Raw genomic sequence first — 23,934 nt, forward strand, 5'->3', positions numbered from 1 at the left:
CATCTGCTTTTACATTCTCCATGCAGGGTGTGCCCACACATCCTCCCACTCACATAATGTGCTGTAATGCAGTTCAGCCTGCACCGATCTGAAGTCTGAAAATGATTGGTCATGGCCATGCTGGCATGCTGCTGCTGCAAACAAGACTAAACTCTGTACTGAGCGACGCATTTCATTCTATCGTTCCATCCATCCCTCATTTATTCTTCCACTCCCGACTCCTCAGGTCCGCTCAGGTTCTAATTACCTGTCAGGGACAGAGGGACTCCGTCCACTGCATCGCAGCTTTCTGACACGTCTTGTTTTCCTCTGAATGTTTGCCTACAGGAAGACGCTCTGGGCAGAGATCTAGTCAGGTAGCGACTCAATCAAGATACCATGTTCTATGATGGGATTGATGGCTGCATGGTTGGATGAAGAGATGGATGGATGCATGTTTGGATGATAGGATGGATGTGTGGTTGAATGACGAGATGGATGTGTGCATGACATTATGAAAACAAAACTGTGATAATATTTCTGAATATTCTGTGTAAATGGGCCTTAAAGCATAACTACGACGTTTTGTCCAAATGAAGCAGTTAGAAGACATCTCTGTTTTCCGTTTTGCTGACGACTGATTCTTTTACCTTAGTTTTCACGTTTTATTTCAGTCGGTGGTAAACTAATGTCTATCTCTGTCTCAATATGCATTCTTGTTTCTGAAAGAACTTTCAGAAACAAGTTCTGAATGGTCTATAAGATGTTTCTTATAGACCATGTTTAAGGTCAACAACAACAGCACACCATCAGCGATATTAGTGATTAGTGGGTTGCCAGCACGTCTTTATAAAGGGACCTTGCAACACCACTTCCTCTTGTGTTAAATGTGTGTGTGTGAAGTAATGAGATCCTCTTCCCCTCAGCCGCTGTCGCAATAAGGTTTAGAGTTTCCTCGCCTCCTCTGCCGGAACATTTCAGAGCATTAGAGAAAACAGAAGCGTGTTCGCGTCTCGTTTGATGGCCGTCGAGCATCGCCATGCGCCGGGCGTTCAGCGTGTTCAGGGGCTACCGGAGAGCAGGGGAGGATGATGACGACGTGTTTGTGTGCAGCCCGGCATGCAAGGTGACAACTGTGACGCAAAGAATTGCTTTTGTGTTTGCAGTTAGCCAGATTGGAAGTGCGCTTTGGTGCCCTGCGTCCGTCAGACTGATCCGGCACCAGTCCACATCCCCTCAGGAGTCGCGTCTCTGTGCCGTTCCGGTTGGAGAACTTTTTTTCCACCTCTTGCAGCCAGCAAAGCCTTTGAATCTCTGAAATCTGTTAAATTGTTTTCCAGGTAGTATTTATGTGCTGCTAACTGAGGCCTGACAGGCTAGAATTAAGGCGGCCGCAGTCTGCCAGTTAAAAACTTGATGTTGACATCAATTATTCATTTAGAGAAGGTTCCCCGCCAAGTGTCAGACAGTCTCAGCATATGGTGTGGACTTCTTTTGCTCATACACAGCCTTCTATTTATACACCGACTGCAACCTGAAACTAAATGAAGCCGTTTGTGTATAAACGCTTCGGCCTTTGTTACGGTTTTTAACTTTCTTTTTCTGCCAGACTTTCTGATTTGATTTTGGGCGCAGAATCATTGTGTTGTCACGCAGCTTTACCGTCCACTCTAAGTATATGCTGGAGCATCATTTGGTAACAGTTCTGTTACACTATTTCTCTTCTTCTTTTAACTATGTATCTCTCAGTTTTTTCTTCTTGTTGCATTATTGTTCCTGCTAAACATTCCACGTAGTTTAGGATTTCCTGCAGCTTGCAGATGTTGAATTCTTCTAGGCTTTTTAACCTCCTCTTTACTTCTCATTTGGGCTGTGCTTCACATTGTGCAACGATTAGTGGGATTCTGTCATTTTACTACATTTTGTGCTCCGAAAAACTCAAATTGTTGCCACTATCAAGAGATTTGTAGCACATTTTCTTTTACAGTCAGCATTTGCTACAACTAAGTTTTTGCTACTGTAGGACAATAAATGATATTTCTGTTCTATTCATCTAATCTGATTCCAAGCATCAGAAGCCAGAGGTGCTTTCTAAACTCAGCTCTGTATTCTGGTTGTTGGTGTTTTACAGTTTGTATGGATAATTTACATATGTATATATCAACTTTTTTTCACTTGCACATCGTTTTGTTCGTTTTAATCATTCATCGTTTGATTTTCCCCCTGTTTTACTCTGTTTTGGTGATGGATTGTAGAGCATAGAGACAATCGGTATTGGCCAAGAAAACTACAATCAATGCATCCATAAGTTCAACAAAAAAAGGTTGACAATAAATCAATTAGTATACCTTAAACTTATAAAAACTCATCAGACTCTTCAGACTTATTTTGACCGTGAATCTTTACCAGGACCACCGTTGTAAATCTTTGTTGTATCTGCTAAAACTGATATGGGCAGATCAGACATTTTAAAAGATCAGTGATCGACCAAACTAAAACTACAAAGCAGGCCCGTTTTAGTGCATGTTTTTAGATAATAGTCCTACTAAAAGCCAGGTTGAATGGAATCATTTACACCTGAACTCAACCTGAACAGAACACACACCATGCCAACAACTACTGCTTAAGTCTCACTGAGTTTCCTTTTATATGTTTTTATATGTTTTTTTATATGTTTTTATAATGTTTTTGCAGCACAAAATAACCTAAGTACTGTATTAAATGCATTTAGAGACGCCCCCATAACGGCAGCATGACTAATTTATGAGCTGAAATCATGTGGACACATGTGGTGTGGCATGCTTATAAACAGTAGTGCTTTGTTCCTGCACACACACTCAGCCGTGCCTAAAATTGACTTTCAAATTGCTCTGAAAAATATTCTACATTAGCTTTGGCCTCAAACCGATTCAGGCCCCGCTCCTCATTCCTCTGCACTCAAACTTGATCATTATCACATTTTATTTTAATCTAAGTTGAAACGCCAGCGTGCAGCTCATGGTTGAGCACGAGCCGACGCCATTATCTCTTTGCTTTGCCGCATCGCTCCGTCCAGCGTCTGAGACACAGAGACAGGCGGCGTGACTCCAAAGTGGAAACAGCAGGCCTTCAGCTTCACTCCGGCATGTGTGCAGGATATGAAACGATCATCCGTGTGGGAAAATATTCCCGTTATCCCATAAAGCAACAGGAAGTCCAATCTGGGTGCTGAAAGCAGTGGATGTTCCTCCTGACTGGAGTCTGTTTGCCTCCAAACATTCCTCACCTGGAACAAACCACAGAGTGAAGGCGTGGCGCTGACTCAGCGCCCAGGATGAAAATCGGGATTAAATTTGCGCAAATAGGAATTACGAAAATAAATTCTCTTAACGGAAACAGTTTCAGAACTACTCTCATTTTTCGATAGGATGAGACGTCTTTTGTGGCCGAATCAAAATTGGTTTAGTTTGCAAAACTGCAATGTAAACACTTATTTCACGTCACACGAGTCGTGATCTCAGCCGGATGTGGCCGCTGGCGCAAACCACCAAGAAGACAATGATCGGATGCATGCATCCGGTTGTCAAACTAGATATACAAACTAGCCGGCTAAGCAGCTAGTTTTTAATGACTTATCACGTGAACAAACTTATTCAGGTCTGATTAAAAAAACAAAAAGTATGTGTGTATATATATATATATATACATACATACACATTCTTATTTAACTGAAAAACCACAATTGCACAATTTATTTTATTTATTTATTTATTTTATTTATTTATTTATTTTTTTTCAAAATTAGCAGAAAATTGACAGTTTGGTGTACATTTGTTATGGAAATACAGCTCCTGTTGGAAACTTGGCACCTCTCCAGAAGCCAAAATACTCTGAACCATATCCATGGAAACGCAGCTTTCTGACATTAATGTTAGAAAGGCGTCTCTCCATGCAGTCATGTCATTCTGCAAAACCTTCAGATGCCATTTCTCTTTAGTGTCTCAAACACTAGAACATGAAGCAGTGGGACTTTATTTGTCCTCAACAGTCCATTGATTTTATTTACTTTAAAAACATGCGCTAATGTTTCTTTTGTTTTTTGACATTATGTCTTCATCCCCCTCGCAGGATGTGGTTTCTCAATTTTAGGCAATGCTTATATGCAACAGTTGCTAAGACAACAAGGTTTCTGTCTCCTGCTTGTACGTAACTGGATCTGCTGACATCCTCTTTGCGCCCTGCTGGTTCTAAAACACCTGCTCCACAGTCTCTTTAACAGAGATTTTTGGGAGGTGATGTAGTGACTTTTTATCAGAATATTTAGCAAATTTGTAGACCAAAGAAATATCTGTATCGGCCAAAATCAAAATCAGTCAGTTGGGCTTGGTCCCATTTCTGAAAAAGTCAGATTATAATCATTTGAATCTGGAGTTTAGGTCTACATACTCAATTCAATTTACTTCATTTATATAAGTCCAATTAAAAACAAATATTGTCTCGAGACATTCACAAAAAAAAAATCTATTCAAGCACATTCCACTTGGTTCTCGTTAACAAACAGTACAATAAATTCAGTTCATTATTCAAATGAGTTAAAAAAGATTCCATCTAATGTCTAAATATGGTCAGTAAGTCCGCATTACGATGCTGCGTACATGTTAAGTTATTCCTAAATTTAAGTTGAGCTTAAATCTTTCTCTTCTGCCTTGTGGGATTAGATCGAACACGTTTGTTTTAGCTCTTTGGTGTTTAAGCAATTTGTAAACCTTTATACTGCCTGGAACTCTTCACATTTAAAAGCTGCCCTTATTAACATACCACCATCTGCTCGACCTCTCTGCTGATAGATATACGACTGGACACGTTAAAGACTGAGACTATGTGGCGTCGGCGCTCAGAGCTGGACTGAGACCCGCTCTGAGAGCCACATGTGGCGCCTGATGTGATCCAGCAGCTGCCATGCAGGCCGTCACACACGCCATTCCAGGACTTTCAAAATAAGACGTGGAACAGCTGATCTTTCCATCTGTAATGGCACATTCACTGCAAGAAATAACTAATTTTCTCATTTTCTATAACTCAGGACTTGAGATCTGCTAAAGTTCAGCTGCCTAATTTATTGGTGGACCCCACATCAAAATGTTTTAACTTTTAACGTGTGTCTCATATGCATGTATGCAAGTAAAGGACAAAAATGAACTGTCCAGGATAATTTGTAAAGACAACAAGATCACCAGCACAGAGCAAAGGATGCTGGGAGATTTCTATAAAAAGCAGACAAAATAAAAGTCCCAGTAACTTAGGGGATTTGTTAAGCTTCTCTCATTTATAGGAACTTATTTATTCCAATTCCAACAATGTAACTCAACTGTTGACCATTGATCAGATCTGAAGTTGCTGGTGTGGTGTGATTCTGTAGTGATGTTTTGGTCTCAACTTGACCCTTTTTTTATGAAAAACAATTGTGCTCACAGAGACTTGATAATTCATTTTATTTGTTGGTTCTGTTGTTTTGTTTATTTATTTTAAATAATTAAAATATCTTCTTGTTCCAGTTTTAAATGTTCATAATAATTTAAAGTTTGTTGATCTTTGAGAGTATGTTCTTTCATTATTATTCCATTACCAGCATTATATTACTTGAAAATGGTCTCAAAACAACAGTATTATCATTTATTGCAATAGGTTCTGTGACAATTTATCTGTTTTGTAACTGTTACAAAAATCAATGTGTGATCCCCGTTCTGCCGTCTCCCTCTTCAGACGACGTCTCCCACGGGTCCGGGCCGCTCCGTCTCGCCGGTCTACACCAACCTCCAGGAGCTGAAGATCTCCCAGTCCAGCTTGCCGCCCGTCCCGTCAGGCTCCCCGCTCCACGTTGTGGGCGACTGGGAGACCCACAAGGACCTGAGCGGCAGGTACTTCTACTACAACCGGGCCAACAGCGAGCGCACCTGGAAGCCGCCACGCTCCAGAGACGCCTGCAGCAGCACCAGCAGCGTCCGCGGAGACAGCCAGGGCACAGCGGAGAGTGAGGTATTGTTCAAGACGAAAGTGACCCTAGACATACAGCCACACTTCTCAGTTCTGTTTGTGGAAACGATGTGTAACTTTCTATTGCACATTTATTACACCAACATTGAAATGTGTGGCTGTAATGTGACATCTAAAATGTCACATATTAACATTTCAAAATGTATGTCTCTGTAATATACATAAGAGATAGTTGTTACTTATAGACAAAGTTTTTCATGTTTCTAGATGAAAACTCTGTGGTAAAAATGTTCTTGTGGTTACTGACTGGAAGGAAATGAGAGAACCTTTGATGTGGGGGAAATTATGGCTTCCTGTCAGGTTGTTTGTTCCTGATAAATCATCCAGCACTGCCCCCAGGTGGTGTAATGACGCACTGCAGCAGGATTTCACTTACAGGAAGTTTAGCCCAACGTTAGTTTTTGATGAAAAAAAAAGTCAAATGATCAGCGTTTTGGAGATTTTGCATTTCAGTGGATTATTTTGGTCCAATAATGAGCTCTTGAGATGTTTTTAGTATATTCACTGTTCCTGTCATTTCCTCATACTTCCTCTCTAGAAACCTAATTTTAACTTTTCCAAGTGAGGATTCATATTTACAGTAGCAAAACCAAACATCCCTTTTATCTGGTACTTAACACTTCCCTACAGCCTCCAGCTACGCTTTTCACCTCCATCTCTCTTTTCTACTGCATTTTAACTAAAAGGGGGAAAAGGGGTATGATTACATAAGTTATACTTCATCATACTCCTTTTCAGACTCATAATCACCGATGTGATGTATTTTTAAGAAATATATTATGTACTTTGTGTTGTTTACACTGTCGGTGAAAGGTTTGTCTGAAATAAACTAAACTAAACTAAAAAAAAAAACTAAAACTACCCGTCTACCTTACTCTCTCCCACACAACAACTTGTGACGTTTCAGCAGATTTTCATTCCTTAAGACTATAAAAGTTAAAAACATAACATTCAGTCCGTTAAGATATTAGGTTTTCAGGCTTGATATTTATTTTGTGATTATTAATAAGCGCTCCCCTGAACACAGCAGTGGTTGATTAATTTTAAACTCCGGCTCTGCTAGTTATTTTGGTAATGGAACCGAAATGCACAGAATTCCGCAACACCTTGTTGAAACAATAATCACTGAGACTATTATTGTTGTTGGGTCATTAATTTGAGCATGTTTTGTTGATTTTTTATTTATTTATTTTTTGTTCTTTAATAAAGTTACAAACGTTTTGAGCGAGTCAGAGGAGGACGTGCTGGTCTCAGCCTCCTGGCTGCATTCAGTTTGTCACCTAATGCCGAGATCGACTCAAAACCTTCAGCGATCGATGTATTGCGAACAGTCCAATCCAGGAAGAAAAGCACGAACAGTTCAGAAACGGTATGAAATGGGAAAAAAACTATTTATTTACTGATTAAGTCGTGTTTTAGATTGATCTTGAAAAACTAATCAGATACGACTGATTAGTGGGTGAACTCATGGCTGCCCAGTGAACCCATTGATTTTTTACAGCACTCAGCCGCTCCCCTCACTTGTAGGTACTGCAGTAGGTAAGCAGTACCCGACAGTACCCCCCTTCATTCACCCCTGGTAACACCCCTTTGGCTTCTACACCGGACTTACCAAAGACATGGTGGTCCACAATAAGAGTCCAACCCACACAGGAAACTCGGCTCGTTCCGGAGTCTTCTCTTACATTTTATTAAGTGGACATTCAACTGAGAGTAATGGTTTTTAAGCGGTTACTTTAAAAACTGTGATATATTTTATGACCAGTAACATGCCAAAATTATGGTGCTTATGATTTGTAGTTCTGGTTGATAAGTTTGGTGTTGTTGTTTATAAAGCTGTTTCTTTATAACATCTTAATAAAGAAACAGCTGTAAAATGAATAAAATGTTAAGATAACGTCTAAAAGTTAATAAACCAAAAATTAATAAAATGTTAAGGCAATATTTAAAACATTAATAAACCATAGAAAGGATGCAATGTTAACAAATTAAATGAAATGTTAAGAAAATCTTAGAAGTAATGAGTATTTAGGGTAACAGAATATAAAACGAATACAATGATAAAATTTTAAACCAATAGAGTAAATAAGTCAATGGTTGACCTTTGATGACCTTTGGAAAAATGTATAAATATCTTTAAATAGATAGCGGCACAAATGAAAATTTTTTTGCTGCACAAATGTTTGATACCAATTTAATTTGATTTGAAGGTAGAGGGGGTGTAGCTTCACTCAGCTGTGACTCTCTGACCACCGACATGAGAATTAGAGATGACCTTTCACCTTTATGTCTAAAAATCAACCAATCACATTCACTTCCTGTTCCAGTTACCATTTATTTGTGTTCTCCTTCGTCCTGCTCAGCCGCTGTCTTCTGAAGAGAACTGCCACAGCACACACTCCAGCCAGTCGGACAGCCAGTACGGGTCGCCCCCTAGAGGCTGGTCGGAGGAGCTGGACGAACATGGACACACCCTCTATGTGTCCGAATACACCCAGGAGAAGGTGGGACACTCTCTGCATGCATGCAGGCGCTCGTGCTAACCTTTAGCTTAGTGTTATCTCGTGCTGTCACTGCTCCCGGACGCTGAGGACTGTTTGTATCCGCAGTGGGTCAAACACGTGGACGAACAAGGCCGGCCCTACTACTACAGCGTCGACGGATCCAGGTCAGAGTGGGAGCTGCCAAAGGTGAGATTAGCTCGTTGGCACCAGCTGCTTCATTTCCTGAGGATTAAAGCGATGGTTACATCATTATCCCTGTTTCCCCCCCTGCTGGTGTGGATCCGTTTAGAGAGTTGTAATAGGATGAGGGGTTAAAGTTCACAGAAAGTAGTTCGGGGTGGGCTATTTGTGTCTTCACCCCTGCTAATCTGGAGCGCATCAAGCAGAGCTTCTGATTGGTCGATTTAACAAACAGTAGAGTGACTGTGCTCACATTCAGAGTAAGATACTAAATCCGTGTGGATAGTGATGTTCTGGGTATGTGTCTGATGCTGCTGTGGGTGCTCAGAGGAGAGGTAAAGTAGCTGGATCCCTCTGGAGGAAACTTTCTGTGAACGTTGAATGAGCTGTAAGCTGTTTTCTACATCCCTGCAGTACAACATCTCCCCTCTGTCTGGAGAAGTTCCTAAGAGTCGGAGTTTGGAAAGGAAGCAGCCAGACCCCATCGTCCTCACCAAGTGGAGGCACAGCACCTACGTCTTGGACCTCAACGACAAGGTAACGGGTGGAGGGGTCGCAAAGGGTCCGAATCTGAGAACTGCTACTGTTTTCACATCAGATGTTTAGACTCTGAGTTCTCTTTTCTCATTTTGCAGTCTGTTTGAGATTATTAGGAGAAGTGAAGATGAATGACATATTGCACTAAAGAACAAGATGTTGGGCTTTTTAATAACACCAAGTAAAGATGGCGGCATGGTGATCATGTGAAGTGTGCTGACATTTAAAAAAACTACATTATGTCTAAATAAGGGATTCACCGATCCATGTCTTTTCACTTCTGATACCGATATCTGCATCTGGCTATCTGTCGATACAGATTTTGTATTTGTACCAATGTATGCAGGTATGTTCAAAAACACAACTTGAGGCAAGTATAAGTTTAGAAAAGGAAGTTGGAAGAACAGGAAATCCAGTTAACAGGAAACACACACAGTGTAAACAGATATGCAACTTTAAGAGTTCCAAGTTGACTGCTGGTATTTTGTGAATCCAGAACAGATCCCCAGGAAGGATAAGATTTATTTATTTCCAAATTAAAAAAGGCTGCTTTTATTTTTATTTTTTTCTGTTTTATAATATTCCTCTGTTTTCTGCTGTATGATATGCTGTTTTATGATGTTTTAATTTTGTTGAAAATTTGTTGTCAATAAAGGTTTGATAAAATAAAAATGAGCATAAATTAAGAATACTGGTTCCTGTAGTGGCAATTAGTCAAGGTATAAATCAAAGCAGATTAGAGTAAACAAACATTTCACCCCTGGAGTGTAAACTGTAGCCTTGGCTGCTAATATTCAGTCCTTCGTTTTCTACTACTGATGGCGGTTTGTCATTGAGTGTGGATGAAGCTAAGCAACTTCTTGGTAATCTCTTTAGCTTTCATGTTGCTCAGTGGATGTTTGCCTTGTGTTTGGAATGACTCCAGACAGGATTCCTGACGGCTCCTTCCTGTCTGTGTGCCACCTGGTTAAATAGATCATCAGGCTCTTTATAGTGGTGGTTCTTTAAATGTTGAAGTTAGTTGTGCTACTGGTTGCTTTCAGCCTGTTATTAACGGCTCATTCATTCTAATTCAGTGTTTTTCAGAACAAATGAAAGTGCAGGATGCATTCAGGCTCTGCAGCAAACATGACTGAGTTGCTTAATAAATCCTTACACAGAGGAAAAGCACATTCTCTCTCTCTTACTTCACATTGTTTCACAAAACCGTAACCTTCCTTTTCTTTACCCTGAATAACAACAAGCCCTGATTGTCCTCCAGGTTTTCTCGTCCTCACTAACCTCACACCATTCTGTCTTCTAGTCGGTTGCTAGTTTTCTAGCCTCTCATCATGATGTGCCTTGTGTTGGTAGGAGTGTGCTTCGGCGCCCAAGCAGAGCTCTCCAGACTCTGACTCCTGCCCATCATCTCCTAAACACCCTTCAACCGTTAGTATCCCCGTTCTCACAGCTCGCTGCATCTGCTCTAACTGCATCCACTCTCTCTGCACCTGTTTTCACTGCATCCGCTTTCACCTCACCGGCTTTCACTGCATACACTCTCACTGCTCACATCTCCTCTACTGCATGTCACATCTCTGTTCTAATTGCATCCAAGCTAACATCATCTCTTAATCGCTTAATGGCTGCTTCTACTCCAAGAAACTATAGACAGTGAGAGATTCTGTGTGAAAAGAGTCATGAGAAACGCTTATAGTCCCCCCTACATTACTTCTGCTTCTGATATGTTGTCACACTTTTTATTATCAAGAAAAAGATAACCTGAGTAAATGCAAACAGTTTTCATTTACTAAAAAGAAAAGGTTTTCCAGTATAGCTTGGCTTTGTGAGAAAGTAAAGTTTACAGACAGATCCCGATTGATCCTGGTTATTAAACAATGCAGTCGAGTTCAGTTTATTATTCAAATTGGATCAAATGTTTTTAGCGGTGCTCTGGTTTCAGTTTTCTGAGGATCTGGCTCAGTGTGAATGACCGTTCGCCACAACCAACAGGGGATTTGAGAAGACAGCGTACATACACAAAACAGAAACAAACACTGAACAAGGAGTGCTTTCTGTGTTGAGGAAAAATTCAGACACTGTTCTGTCTTCTTTTGTGACCTAATGGTTGAATCGTTGATGGCCTCTTAAAGTAGTTTTGGTTTGTCACATGGTGTTTGGAAGCTTCACTGATGCTACATGACGTTAATAATGACTCTCGCTGTCCTTCACTGGAGTCCAAAACTCTTAGAATTTATTTTTTCTTTTCCAGACTGTTAGGTGTCAGTGACTCAACTTTAATAAATTACCCCATAATTTAAAAAACTGCTGTTTGTATTTCCTCAGGTTATGGTGGATCACTATAGTGTGGAATATAGAGACCAGTTTTAACAAAACTTTCTGTTTCTGTTGGGTGAACTATATTAAGTGTCAGCACCAAAACCAAAACTTCAAAGTTTAGAAAATACAATATTTATATAACAGATATTTTGCCCATAACTGTACATTTTGCTATTCAGTCCAAAATGTACATTTAGTCCTTTTTTTGATCAGATCTCTGTAACTCAGCCTTAATGCTGCTCTCACAGCTAATGCAGTTATAAATGCTGCCATCTGCTGGTAAAAATCAGACATGACATACCTCGCCACCAGATTGAAACCCTGCATGCTTTTGCTTTGAGCTTGTAAAGCGTCAGGACATTTATCTGGTCAACGTTCACTGGCTTGAACTGTTTCTGTTTGTTCCTCTTCAGCCCTCGGAGAAGTGTGGAGTCCTTAATGTCACCAAAATCACAGAGAATGGAAAGAAGCTCAGGTTGGACACAAGTGTTTGTTTCCCAGAAAAGTATTCAAATGTTTTACTCCCTTTGAACTTTCTGATATTCTGTCATGTTATAACACACATTTGTATGGACTGTGTTGGGGATTTCATGTGACATGTGGGGAAACATGGAAGAAGAGACCAAAGCTGATTATAAGGCCTGATTATCGCCCTGAAACAGCCCGGACAGGCGGGGACAGCATCATGTTAAGTTTTGTGGTTGTGGCATGACAGAATGCAGCAGAGCTCAGCGGGTGTGAATGCTATTGCAGGGCAGGGTACCGTACTGTGTTGTTGTTTTGTCTGACAGGAAGAACTGGACCTCTTCCTGGACCGTGCTGCAGGGTTCCTCCCTCCTGTTTGCCAAGGGCCAGGGCGCCAGCACCAGCTGGGTACGTAACTGTCAGCTCACCCCAGCGGCTCCATGGCCGTTCGTCTCTGTGACGACGCTCTCTTGGTTCTCTCTGAGTAATCACCTGTCTTTTGAGCCGTCTGTTGCTGTGCAGTGTCGTCTGTTCATGCCTCTCTTCTCCTTTCCTCTCATCTCCTCTCCTCTCCTCTCTGAAGTCGTACTACCGCGGCGGCTCCATCCCGGAGCTGCTCCTCACTCTCCTTAGCAGCTGGAAGCGCTCGGTCAAGCCCCGCCCCGCCGTCTCCTATGTGACGGCTGTTGCCGTATGTCCCTCCCACCCCCATCTCAGCATGAATTAGCGCCTCCTTGTGTCCTCCTTAGTGTGTCATGGCCCCCTCCCTAAAACGGATTAATTTGTGTGTTTGAGGCCCTTGGCTTTATCTCGTTTGACTGTGATTACCCTAATGCATTAATACAAAGTGAAAGAGCCCTACAAGGCATGCAACACCTGTCTAACCTTAGTGTTAAACGTAGTGGCTCTTAATGGCATCTATAAAGTGTTTCCACATGTGATGGGACAAACATCCTGTATGGTTCATGCAAAAAATACACACATCCTTCAACTGATGCTCTTTTGAAGCAGCTTTTGATTCAGTTTCAGCTTTCAGTTCTCTTGAGTGTTCAAGTTATGAATTTGAGATTTTGAGATTTTCCTCAAGATTGCTGATTTGTACAAAACAAATCAGTGCAACTACAAAATAAGAGACTACAAAGGAATCCAAAGCTCTTTATATTGAAGTATTAGTCAGGAGTAGAGGTGTGCCGATCAATCGGCCACCGATCATAATCAGCCGATTTCCTTGAAAAAGTGTATGATTGGTGATCGCAGATCACGGTCTCTTGTTGCCGATCACACAAACCGATCACCTGCATCTCATTTCCAGCCTGCCTGTGCAGCTGGTCTCCTCTTTCCTTCACACTGCGCAAACGCGCAGCAACAAATCCTAAGCGATGTGGAACTATAACGCACTGAGTGAATGGGGAAGTTTGCGTGTTGCGGCGGAAAATTGAAGCACGTCAAAATGCATCAACACGACGAATCTAATATGACATAAAAACAATGCCATAGTTGACGGAGTTTGGCTACATCGAGGCTCACTGCAGTAAAAAAGACATACGGAGGATCAGACAGCAGGTAAAGCAGCGCACAGCTACAAACACTCACCCGGATTAGCATGACGGTCAGAAAGCTAAACAAATAACCCACAAAATTATTTAAGTCTTCGAGCTGCGATGTCAGACGCTGGTTCTGCTCTCGCAGTTGAACCGCTGCTACGCTACAGGTAGTAATATTTCACAGACGGAGCTTCGCTTCTGCTCCACCTGGTAGTGACTCTCACACCGAACCTCTGCTTAAAGCTGCAGCATCTAACTTTAAAAAATAAATTTTACATACGTATTAAAACTTTCGCTGTCCCAACATGAGACAGATAATCTCTGAAAAAATAATCGATCTCCTCCTGTTCTGCATAATTACTCCGCTCAGTCAGAAACAGCCAATCAGAACTAGCAGTAATCAGCTAGCCGCCATGCTATCAGGAAGTTTTCATTCAGTAACTCTGGATTGTTTATTGTAATGGAACCTGTTTTTGCCTTTGAATGTAAAATTTTATACTTGAATTTTTTGTCAATGTTGAGAGGTTTTATTTTTGACTCTTTGCATTATTTAGCCTCTTCAGAGCCTTCATATGTTTTCAGTCTGTTAAAGATAGTATTATCAATAGCAGTACAATTTGCACAATGCCTGTTTTGTTTTTTTCTTGGAAAAAGTTATTAAAAACAAGTTTTTGTCTAAATTAAGGTGAATTCATGGTTCCTTTTTCCACATAATGTAACCGGTAGGGTTTATGATAAAAAAAAATAAAAATTATGTGATCGGTATCGGTGATCGGACCTCATGGGTGATCAGAATCGGCAGGAAAAAACCTGATCGGTACATCTCTAGTCAGGAGTGTTCTCCCAGTCTGGGTTTGCACTGATCGATCTGCTCCAATTTTCTTTATTTTAGGTGATTATCCAATAAGTACATGAAAAACCAATCTTGTCCACTGATCTTATCTACCCTGAAAAACAATCAATGTTCCCTATTGCTCTGCTATGAGAGAGGATGGACTGACAGATCCCGCCCACCAGCTCATATCAACGTGTTTAACAATAGTCACCCCAATGTTGCCAACTTAGCAATTTTGTTACTATATTTAGCAACTTTTCAGACCCTCTAGCTGATTAAGATTGGAAAATTGAAGGTGTATTTTAACCGCAAAAGGTCAAAATACACAGTCTTATTGGCCATGTAACACGACACAAAAAGGTCTTATTGCATTGTTATGAACAGTTCCACACAGCAGTCAAAACCTTCAGCTGTCTCCTGCAAAGATGAAACAGAAGATGGAATACGTTTGAATTAAGGTATGTAACGGCCTAGCCAAAGTCTGGTAAATCAGTGAGATCTCCAACAGAGAACTATGGACAGGATGTTCTTAAAATCTGATCTGGAACCGTTGAAGGCAGACCAATGCTGTCGAGTCAAAAAGTCAGATTGTGCTCAACCAGAGCAGACTGAGAGCTGAAACCGAGTCAGAAGGTTCCTCTGTACAGCATCAGTTAAAGGGCAGCAAGTTAATTAATACAACTTTTTTTATGTCCATATTTTTATTCTTTTAATGAGATTTCTTTTGTTTTGGTTTTTTTTGTAAATTGCACTGGATAACTGTTGCATTGTTTGTTTAGGTGGTTTATCTTAATCTAATCTATTTGAAGCATATAAACCTGGTATTTAAACAGCAGTGTTTGCTCTTAAAAGCCACTTCACCCGGTCACTAAAGCTCACTGGTCATGCTTTGGTTCACGAGTTACTGGAATAAAGCAGAGAAAAACACCTGTAGAGGTTTTCTCTTGGCTTCTGGTGTCATGTTCAGTAAATGGTTCCTGCAAATGGAGACCAACAGTTGGCTTGATACTCAGTGCTTTGGAAAAGTATTCACACCGCTCAGACTTTTCACATTTTGTCACCTTTTCACAACAATATGTATTCAAAGCGGTGCATCATTAAGAAGTAGAAGGAAGACGATGCATGGAATTAAAACTTTTTGCTATAAGGACCATGAAAATGCCAAAAAAGTAAAATTTTTCAAATTTTTGTATATTTTTTTTATTTGCTCACCAATAAACTAAACAGGAAATCAGTGAAATGAGTAGTCTTATTTTGAAGGACAATGATCTGAAATGATGTAGTCATGCAGAACCAAAACATAGACAGGTTCACCTTAGTAAAAGGAATGTTGAATATTTTTGGCCTATGTAAACAAAAAATTATATTCTAATCAACAAAACCTGGATTTATGGAAGTCTTTCTTTAACAACAAAAAACAATAGTTACATTTAACTGAGTTTAAGTACTTATTTAAAATTAAACTTCGATACGATCATATTTGCTCTCTAAGTAAAAGTAGATATTCTGCTCCTACTTACTATTAAGTTTAATAAAAACCAAGTAGCCTTTTATGATTATGTAAAGAATAATACTTTGTGTTGTGCATAACGTTTCATCTTACAAAGTCTTCAATGTGGTCAAATGCATACCATTCTTGTATCAATGAATATAACGACACATTTTATTTCTGACATGAAATCTCAAAGCTTTACAATCAAAACATTCTTATAAAACAGCAACAACAACAAACAAGGATTATAAAATACCACAGAATTCTGGTCAGCGCGCAGAAAAAAAATCTGTCCAAGGGCTGCAATTGGCCCCCGGGCTTCAGTTTGGAAACCCCCGACTCAGAAGTACCAGACGAAAGGACTGTGGATAAAATATCTGGCGCACTTTTCAGATTTGCAAGTGCTAAAAGAAAATTAAAGCCATTTTCCTCCCAGTTCACAATGTGCTCTACTTTGTGTTGGTCTATAACAAATAATCCCAACAATACCCATTAGTTTTGGCTTGGAAGATGACAAAATGTAAAAATGTTCTTGGGCTCTGAATGGATTTGCAAGGCAGTGCAGTAGTGTAGAGCATGATTTATGCTAACAAACACTAACTACATGTGGAAGACAGTCCAATGGCAAAATCCCAACAGAAAATTGGTCTAATTTGTGAGCCAAATTATTAAATGCGTGGTGTAATTTTTTTCCCCTTAACAATAAAAGTGAATGTGAGATATGGAGGGAAAAGTTGCTTTGTTTGACAGTTAATGCAATGTTTTATGATGTGCTTTTGCTTTCTGTGGAATGTTGAGCAGAAACTATACCCTGAGGAGCTGCATCCCATCTTGGACCCAAACTTTCCCCTAATCCCGTTTCTTTGCCTCTAACTGGACTAAATCCTGTCGGAAACGCCAACACGTTCTGTCATATTCTGGCTCATTCTGTATCCCAACTTTCTATTCCAGAAATTTGGCAGCAACCAGTCCAAGCCCGAGTTCACGGTTGATCTGCGCGGCGCATCGGTGGAGTGGGCTTCTAAGGAAAAGTCAAGCAAGAAACACGTCATCGAGGTAGCCGTAGCAGGACCCGCCAAATTCCACTTTCTCGTTTGTGTCTGAAATCCAGTTTTGACTTGCAACGGTTTCCCTCTTTCAGCTGAAGACCCGTCAGGGCATGGAGCTGTTGATCCAGTCCGAGATCGACAGCGTCATCAACGACTGGTACCGGGCCCTCATGGAGACCATCAACACTCATGTAAGTGCTACTCATACCTGAATCTAGGTTTCAGTCACAGTGAACACCGGCTCAAATAAAAACTGATGTCTCCTGTGGGCCAGGCGTGGGAGTCTGATGAAGCCATCGAGGAAGACATGCCCGAGTCTCCGGGAGCTGAGAAACAGGACAAAGAGAAAGACCATCGGGACTCCAAGAAGAACAGAGGTGAGTCGAACTGAAAGGCCCAGCAAGGTCTGACCGAAGTTGACCAGTCAATGTCCGTTTTCGCACCCATCGTTCAAAGTCTTCAGGACATACACAGTGTACATCATGTTGTTTTGTCATACTGTATGTGTGGTTTACAACAGTATAGGAAGCAGCAATCATGGCAGAGAGGAGCTACTATTGCAAGTTCACAAGTTCCTAGGAAGAAATAATGATTGATGAGCTGCAACATCTCATTTTTCAATGTCATCGGGGAAAAAAAATTGCCAATGACAAGGAGAACCAAGAAGGGGAGAGTTTAATGTTTTGGTCCAACAGTACGCACTTCCTCATGGCCTTGGACTATGCTGCCTCAAAACTATCCATCCAACTCTGGCTGAAAAACCAGCTTCTTGGAAGTTGAGTAGTTGGAACTTTTTTCCGCATAAACAAACACCCCCACAACATTCTGATCAATCACACAGAGAGGGGGGCAGAAAAGTTCTTGTGACAAGAAGAGGTGGACCATGTGTGGCAGAGAACAAAATTACAAAATTTTTGTCACTGCGACTGTAAGAACCGATTTTGGTAGTTTGGCTCCTCCCAGAGCCCTTAAGACCAGTGGGATTGTTCCATCGTCTGAACACGCTGAGCAGCGGGACAGAAGGCGGGATAAACTCCCCACTGACTGAATATGTATGAAAGCAACAGAAAACTTGTTTATGGCACATTTCTTTAAATATTTTGTGCTATTACACTCTCTTTCTGATGTCAACTACCCAAATGACAAACTGCTCCTATTGACACCGTGTGTCTCCACCCTCCTATACCTCCTCAGTGATGAAGAACTCCATCAGTATGGACTCATCAGACCAGAAAAAAACCAGGATGAAGCTGAAGAAGTTCCTGATAAGGCGACCCACCTATCAGGCAGTCAGAGACAAAGGGTACATCAAAGGTGAGCAGCCAGGATGCGTTCTCAGAACCAGCGTACTCCACTTCCACTGCTATAAGCTACTGTCTGTCTCTCCACAGACCAGGTGTTTGGCTGCAGTCTGAGCAGTCTGTGTCAGCGGGAGAACACGTCGGTACCCAACTTCGTCAAGATGTGCATGGACCACGTGGAGAACACAGGTACAGGCATCTGGGACTAAATCCTTAAAACACACGCACGCACGCACGCACGCACGCACGCACGCACGCACGCACGCACACACACACACACACACACACACAGTGCCACCTAGAATTCATCTGACTGTTCCTTAATCTGTCCGCACCACACCTGGAGAGGAAGTTTAGTAATGGACATTTCTTTAATAGAACTCAAAACAACAGAATTCAGAACATCTGAGCAGTTCTGACCCAGTAAGAATCCATTTTAACCTCTTCTTTTCTTTTTTTTCTTCTGTTTTCCCAGTATGTTGAGTTAAAAAAGCATCTAAAAAACACAACTTCAGTATGTGGTATCATCTGAGAACACACAAAGATCTAGTGCCTTGCTAATATCTAACTTTTTCAACCTTCTGCATTTCTCCTTCAGTTAAGAAGTCAAGGTTTACACTCAGATCTGTTTTCATTCAGGTAAAACAGTTATAAGTTGCTTAAATAGACTCCAGTTTTGGGTTCTCCTTTAGTTTTTGCTCTGTTGTATTGAAAGCAGAAGTATGACATCTAGTGGTGTTCTGAAGGAACTGAAAGTCATTGGAAGTGAATTAGAGGATTATGGTTAGGTTGACATTAACTTTATCTCTAATAATTATACGGGAAATCACCTGGCATTAAGATGAACATGTCATTGCTACTTTTTATTATACATCTTTTAACAAAGTAACATGAACTTATGCTTGAAAGGTCCAGATGTCTCTGGAATTCCATATTTCAAAGCCCACGCTTTCAGAACTTGGTGGACTGATTGGAGCAATCTGTTGACTTCACACAAAATGCTCCTGGATGAAGGAGTTTGCCGTTTCTCAGTTTCAGGATGAAAAGCAGATCAGTTTTTGAGTAGGTTCATCATGACTCAGCACATTTTGCTCTTTCTCCCACCTGTGCAGGTCTCAGTGTTGACGGCCTGTACAGAGTGAGTGGGAACCTGGCGGTCATCCAGAAGCTCCGCTTCGCTGTGAATCACGGTAAGGCCTGGAGCGGCTCCACCGGACCTCTGGTATGTGCTGTGGAGAACCTGCCTGGGATCAGTGGCTTATTGATCGTCTCCTCCTTGTGTCAGATGAGAAGGTGGACCTGAACGACAGTAAGTGGGAGGACATCCACGTCACGACCGGCGCTCTCAAGATGTTTTTCAGAGAGCTTCCTGAGCCTCTCTTCACATACGGCTCCTTCAACGACTTTGTGAATGCCATCAGTAAGTGACTTATAACGGCATCAGATACTCTGAGGGTGGTTTCACACCTCATAGTCCAGTAGATTTGGTTAAATTCGGGACCAAAAATACAATACGAGTTAAATTTTCATGCTGGCACAGTTTGATTTCACACTGCACTGTCACACCCTTTGAGAAACCTGCCTGCCTCCTTGTTTGTGTTGGCGCTGCACCAAGAACCACTGAAGGAAACAATATTATAACAGATGGACTGGAGTTGGATTAAAGTGGACTAAACAGGGCTGGTGTGAACACACCCTCAGTGTCTTCAGCACATTTTCACCGTCCCTGAATGTTTTCTCTTTACAATCTCAGCTGTCATTGTGTGTTTTTGGATTTTATGTGACTGACAGACAAAGTAGTTCATTATGTTAAGCACATTACCAAGTACAAGTCTGAAAAATGTGGCTTGGATTAGTTTCCAGGTCCTGAGTCAAAACTTTGTAGAACCACCAGTTAAAGCTGCAGGTCTTCAGGGGAACGTCTACCTGCACATATAAATATCACTTAGATTGGATGAGGAAAGATTCTGATTTAGGTCTGAACTTTGACTAGGCCACTTTAACACGTAAATATGCTTTGGTCCAGCTCTTACTGTATGTTTAGGCTGTTAACCTCCACCCCAGTTTAAGTCTTCATCAGGGTTTCCCTCCATCCAGCTCCATTCATCCTCCCATCATCTCTGATCAGCTTCCCCAAGAATGATGCAGCTAACGCCATGTTCCACAGTGGGGCAGGGGAGAGGTCGCGTGCTCTGGATAATTAATCATTAATTTACTCTCAGGTGGATATTATTTGCTAATTAGGTGATTTATGAAGGCGAATGGTAGCACTGGATTTTAATTTTGGGTATTAAACTAAAAGGGGTTGAAAAGGTGCCACATTGTATGTGCAATTTTGAAAATCCTTGATTATTTCTCTTCCACTTCCTTTGTGTTGGTCAGTCAGATAACATTCCAATAAAAAAAGATGGAACATGACTTTAGCAAGGTACTGTAATCATAAAAGAGCTGAACTCGGCACCGTTTATCCTTTTAATAACGTTTTAGTTCGTAATGTACCCACAAGAGGGCGCTTCTGACTTTTTTTTTTCTTTTTTTTTTTTTTTTCTTTTTTTGGTTTTGTTTTGTCTGTTTGTGTGCCTCAGAATGCTCTGACTATAAGCAGCGGGTGAATTCAGTCAAAGACTTGATCAAGAAGTTGCCAAAACCCAACCACGACACGATGCAGGCCCTGTTCAGACACCTGCGCAGGTAAGCCCCGCCCCCACAGACCACAGCTACACCAGGCGTCCTGTTACCTGTTGGAAATAAGACGGCTAAACCCCCGCCTCAGCACACACATACTGCAGCCGGTGTGTATTCTTAGCCCGGCGCAGCCACCGGCTACATCAGACGCTCACAATGACATTTGCCGCGTCCCAATTTGCATTTATATGGCGCTGTGTTTGCTGTAATTCAGCACCTAGGAAGTAGGTGTTCCTCTGTGAAATTTATGGCATGACATTCAGCGCATGAAGCGGATGTTTATGTACATCGGCAGGCGGATTTAATTTGCCTTTTTTTCCCCCTTCCCTTCCATGAATATGTTATTGTTTTGAGCATTTGCATGCAGGGATGTAGATTCTATTTAAAAAAGGCTATTATGCTTTAGGCCGCAGCACTCCGGAGCGTTTGTTTGCCTCCACGCTCCATCTAAAGCCCTGAAGCTGTGTGTGAAGGCAACCATGTTGCTTTTCTACATAAATCTAAACTAAACTCAATCTAAACAGGTTTAGAGTTTATCTACCCTGTTTTGCCGACAGTATTTTCCTTTCCTGTAGTTTCTCAAAGTTCAATAAACTACAAAAACTGGACTAATTACCACATTTAATAGAACATGGAGATATTCTTAATCATCAAACAGGATGAAATATTTCATAAAGTTTACAAGCCATGGTTTGTTAAATCTGGACAAGCTGTGACTCCTACAGCGCCAATTATGCACAATTAAATTATTGACCACTATGAGATAAATTTGCTTAGCCCTCACATCTTGACAGAAATGACAGAAACCAAAGTGTTTGATTGATATCCAGTATATTAAATATCAAAACATTGTCAATTTTGTCAACTTTAATTTAAGCCATATTTTATAGAAATTGAATGAGAAATAATACGGTATTGGATCAGAATGGTTTCATGAACTTAACTGCGTAGTAATGGCGCCTGAAGGTGTTAGCGATAGCGGCTAATAGGTGACGACCAGCTCAGTGATGCATATGGATGTTCTCTAATTCTCCTCCCTCTGCAGGGTGATTGAGCACGGAGAGGCCAACCGCATGACCACCCAGAGTGTGGCCATCGTGTTCGGACCCACGCTGCTGCGGCCCGAGACGGAGACGGGCAACATCGCCGTCCACATGGTCTACCAGAACCAGATCGTGGAGCTGATCCTGCTGGAGTACGAAGGCGTGTTTGGGAGGTAGAAGAAGTCGCAGGGGGAGAAGAAGAAGTGCGTTGCCGGGTTTCCCTAACAGACTTCTGTCCCGTTTCCTGAACATTGCTGTGGACCAAGCAGCTGGGAGGAATAAAAAAAAAGAAAATTATAATAACAGTTTACAAAAGTGTTGCACTTACAAAGAATCTGGGGATGAGTTTAGGAATAAAAATAGATGTATAGATGTTGCCCGTTTTTTTTGTTGTTTTTTTCAGTTGCCTTTCCTGCTGTGAGGAGCGGGTGGTTGAGAGAGGCTTTCAGAGTGTTGCCGTGGTGACGTGTGGGCCGTCTGTGCGAGTCGGTGAATCTTGAGTGTTTACACTGGATCTTTCGTGGCCAGTCTTTGGAATCAGAACCGGCCACTCCGTTTTGAACTCTGGGTGGGACGGGATCAGGAAGGACCTGGCATCTTGTCCGCCTTTCAGAACCGGGTCGGTTCTATGTGAGGGACTCGTTCTGTTCGCTTTTTAACAGTGTTAGCCATGAACTCTGTGGCCTCCTCCCGGACCGGACCGGACCTTCGTGTAACGGAACGGATCTCCTCGTCATTAAGCTAGCGTGGCAGCGGACGCTGTATGGATGCCCTCCAACATGTTGCCGAGCGTTTGTACAGAGCGTTGTTGTAAAAAAAAAAAAAAAAAGAAGGAAAGAAAAAAAAACCGTCCCTGTGACTGAGGTGTGTATGCTTTGACGGTGAACCAGTGGAAGATTATGAATTTAAATATTAAAAAAAAAAAGCATCAATTGTGGATGGAAAAGTGCTGATGGACTGGTAGTTCTGTGTGTGAGGTGTTTGTGCATGGTCAGCTGCACACTTTGAATGTAATTTTCCGGCTAACTGCTGTTTGTGAATTGCTATGTCTAATAAAACAGACAAACTAAATGTGGGGGTGTGTTTCTCAGGTGGATCCAAAGTGAAGCTGGTTGTTGGTATCAAACTTAAAGTCTTTTTAATTAGTGGTGCACCAAGGAATCGGACTATATGTCCTTTTGTTGATTAACCGATATGCAAATGTGAAACCAATTTTATCCATCAATCTCATCTTCCTCTGCAGTTCTGAAAATCAGCCACAGCCTTTGTGGCTGACTGCACATGTGCGAGTTAAGCCACTTTATTGCTATTTTTAGCAACTTTTCAGACTTAAGAAACTGGTATCTGTGTGTTAGGCATTTTAAAGATTGGTGATTGGCCATAAAATTGCAATTGGTGCAGCCCTACTTATATCACCTCTACTCTCGTCATAAATGGACTGATCACAGTAGAAATGTTAGAGTATTTTGAAAACTGTACATGTATATCATGTTGTTCTTTATGAGAAATTTGAGTTTTGCCAAAATATCAGCAGCTCTCCCTACAGATCAGAAATGGATGCAAATGTCTGACGGGTTTCATCACTGAGTTCGACAGCAGCAGCAGAGAGAAGGTGAGGAAGTGTTTGACCCTCAGTCAGCTCTGCAGCACTCTCTCTCTCTCCCCCTCAGCTTTCATTACATAATTGAAATAATCCACTCAGCACGGAGATCCTGCTTATTGAATTGACTGATTAATCTTTCACATCCTAATCAATTATGTCCTCTACCCGTTAATTATGAAAATGAACTGCAATTCATTTCTGGAGATTTTCTGAAAAGCAGGCTGACCTCTGACCCCCTGGACTTCCATCATTGTGCCGCCGTCGGTTTCGCCAGGGCTTTTGTTTCTGTCTGGTCTGCGGGTCAAATGTGGCCATGGAGCTGACGCCTGACGATTAATTGATGTCTAATTAGGTAATTGCCACGG

At 41.4% G+C, this 23,934-nt stretch overlaps 1 protein-coding gene and 1 long non-coding RNA gene across 6 annotated transcripts in view; both read left to right on the forward strand.

Annotated features, from left to right (window-relative positions):
• The window catches only part of arhgap12b (Rho GTPase activating protein 12b), a 61,060-nt gene extending 38,023 nt beyond the window's left edge, over positions 1-23,037 (forward strand). The window contains exons 1-18 of one of the 5 annotated variants that reach the window (XM_016675628.1): positions 1,003-1,105; positions 5,722-5,994; positions 8,376-8,516; positions 8,622-8,702; positions 9,111-9,233; positions 10,587-10,661; positions 11,966-12,027; positions 12,344-12,425; positions 12,601-12,708; positions 16,840-16,944; positions 17,030-17,128; positions 17,212-17,314; positions 18,132-18,251; positions 18,329-18,427; positions 19,351-19,428; positions 19,524-19,658; positions 20,824-20,929; positions 21,969-23,037. In XM_016675628.1, the coding sequence (XP_016531114.1) occupies positions 1,019-1,105; positions 5,722-5,994; positions 8,376-8,516; positions 8,622-8,702; positions 9,111-9,233; positions 10,587-10,661; positions 11,966-12,027; positions 12,344-12,425; positions 12,601-12,708; positions 16,840-16,944; positions 17,030-17,128; positions 17,212-17,314; positions 18,132-18,251; positions 18,329-18,427; positions 19,351-19,428; positions 19,524-19,658; positions 20,824-20,929; positions 21,969-22,143 (2,052 nt within the window). In that variant the 5' untranslated portion in view covers positions 1,003-1,018 and the 3' untranslated portion in view covers positions 22,144-23,037. Of the gene's footprint in view, positions 1-1,002; positions 1,106-5,721; positions 5,995-8,375; positions 8,517-8,621; positions 8,703-9,110; positions 9,234-10,586; positions 10,662-11,965; positions 12,028-12,343; positions 12,426-12,600; positions 12,709-16,839; positions 16,945-17,029; positions 17,129-17,211; positions 17,315-18,131; positions 18,252-18,328; positions 18,428-19,350; positions 19,429-19,523; positions 19,659-20,823; positions 20,930-21,968 lie in introns of those variants that run through there. The other 4 variants (XM_016675626.1, XM_016675627.1, XM_007560674.2 and 1 more) reach the window with 4 other exon arrangements.
• Positions 14,364-15,810, forward strand: LOC107837155 (uncharacterized). The gene is made up of 2 exons (XR_001663154.1): positions 14,364-14,724; positions 14,757-15,810. It is a non-coding gene; the product is annotated as an uncharacterized LOC107837155 (long non-coding RNA).
• Positions 23,038-23,934: the final 897 nt, after the last annotated feature.

This window comes from Poecilia formosa, unplaced genomic scaffold, assembly GCF_000485575.1.
Source record: "Poecilia formosa unplaced genomic scaffold, Poecilia_formosa-5.1.2 Scaffold118, whole genome shotgun sequence".
NCBI lineage: Eukaryota > Metazoa > Chordata > Actinopteri > Cyprinodontiformes > Poeciliidae > Poecilia > Poecilia formosa.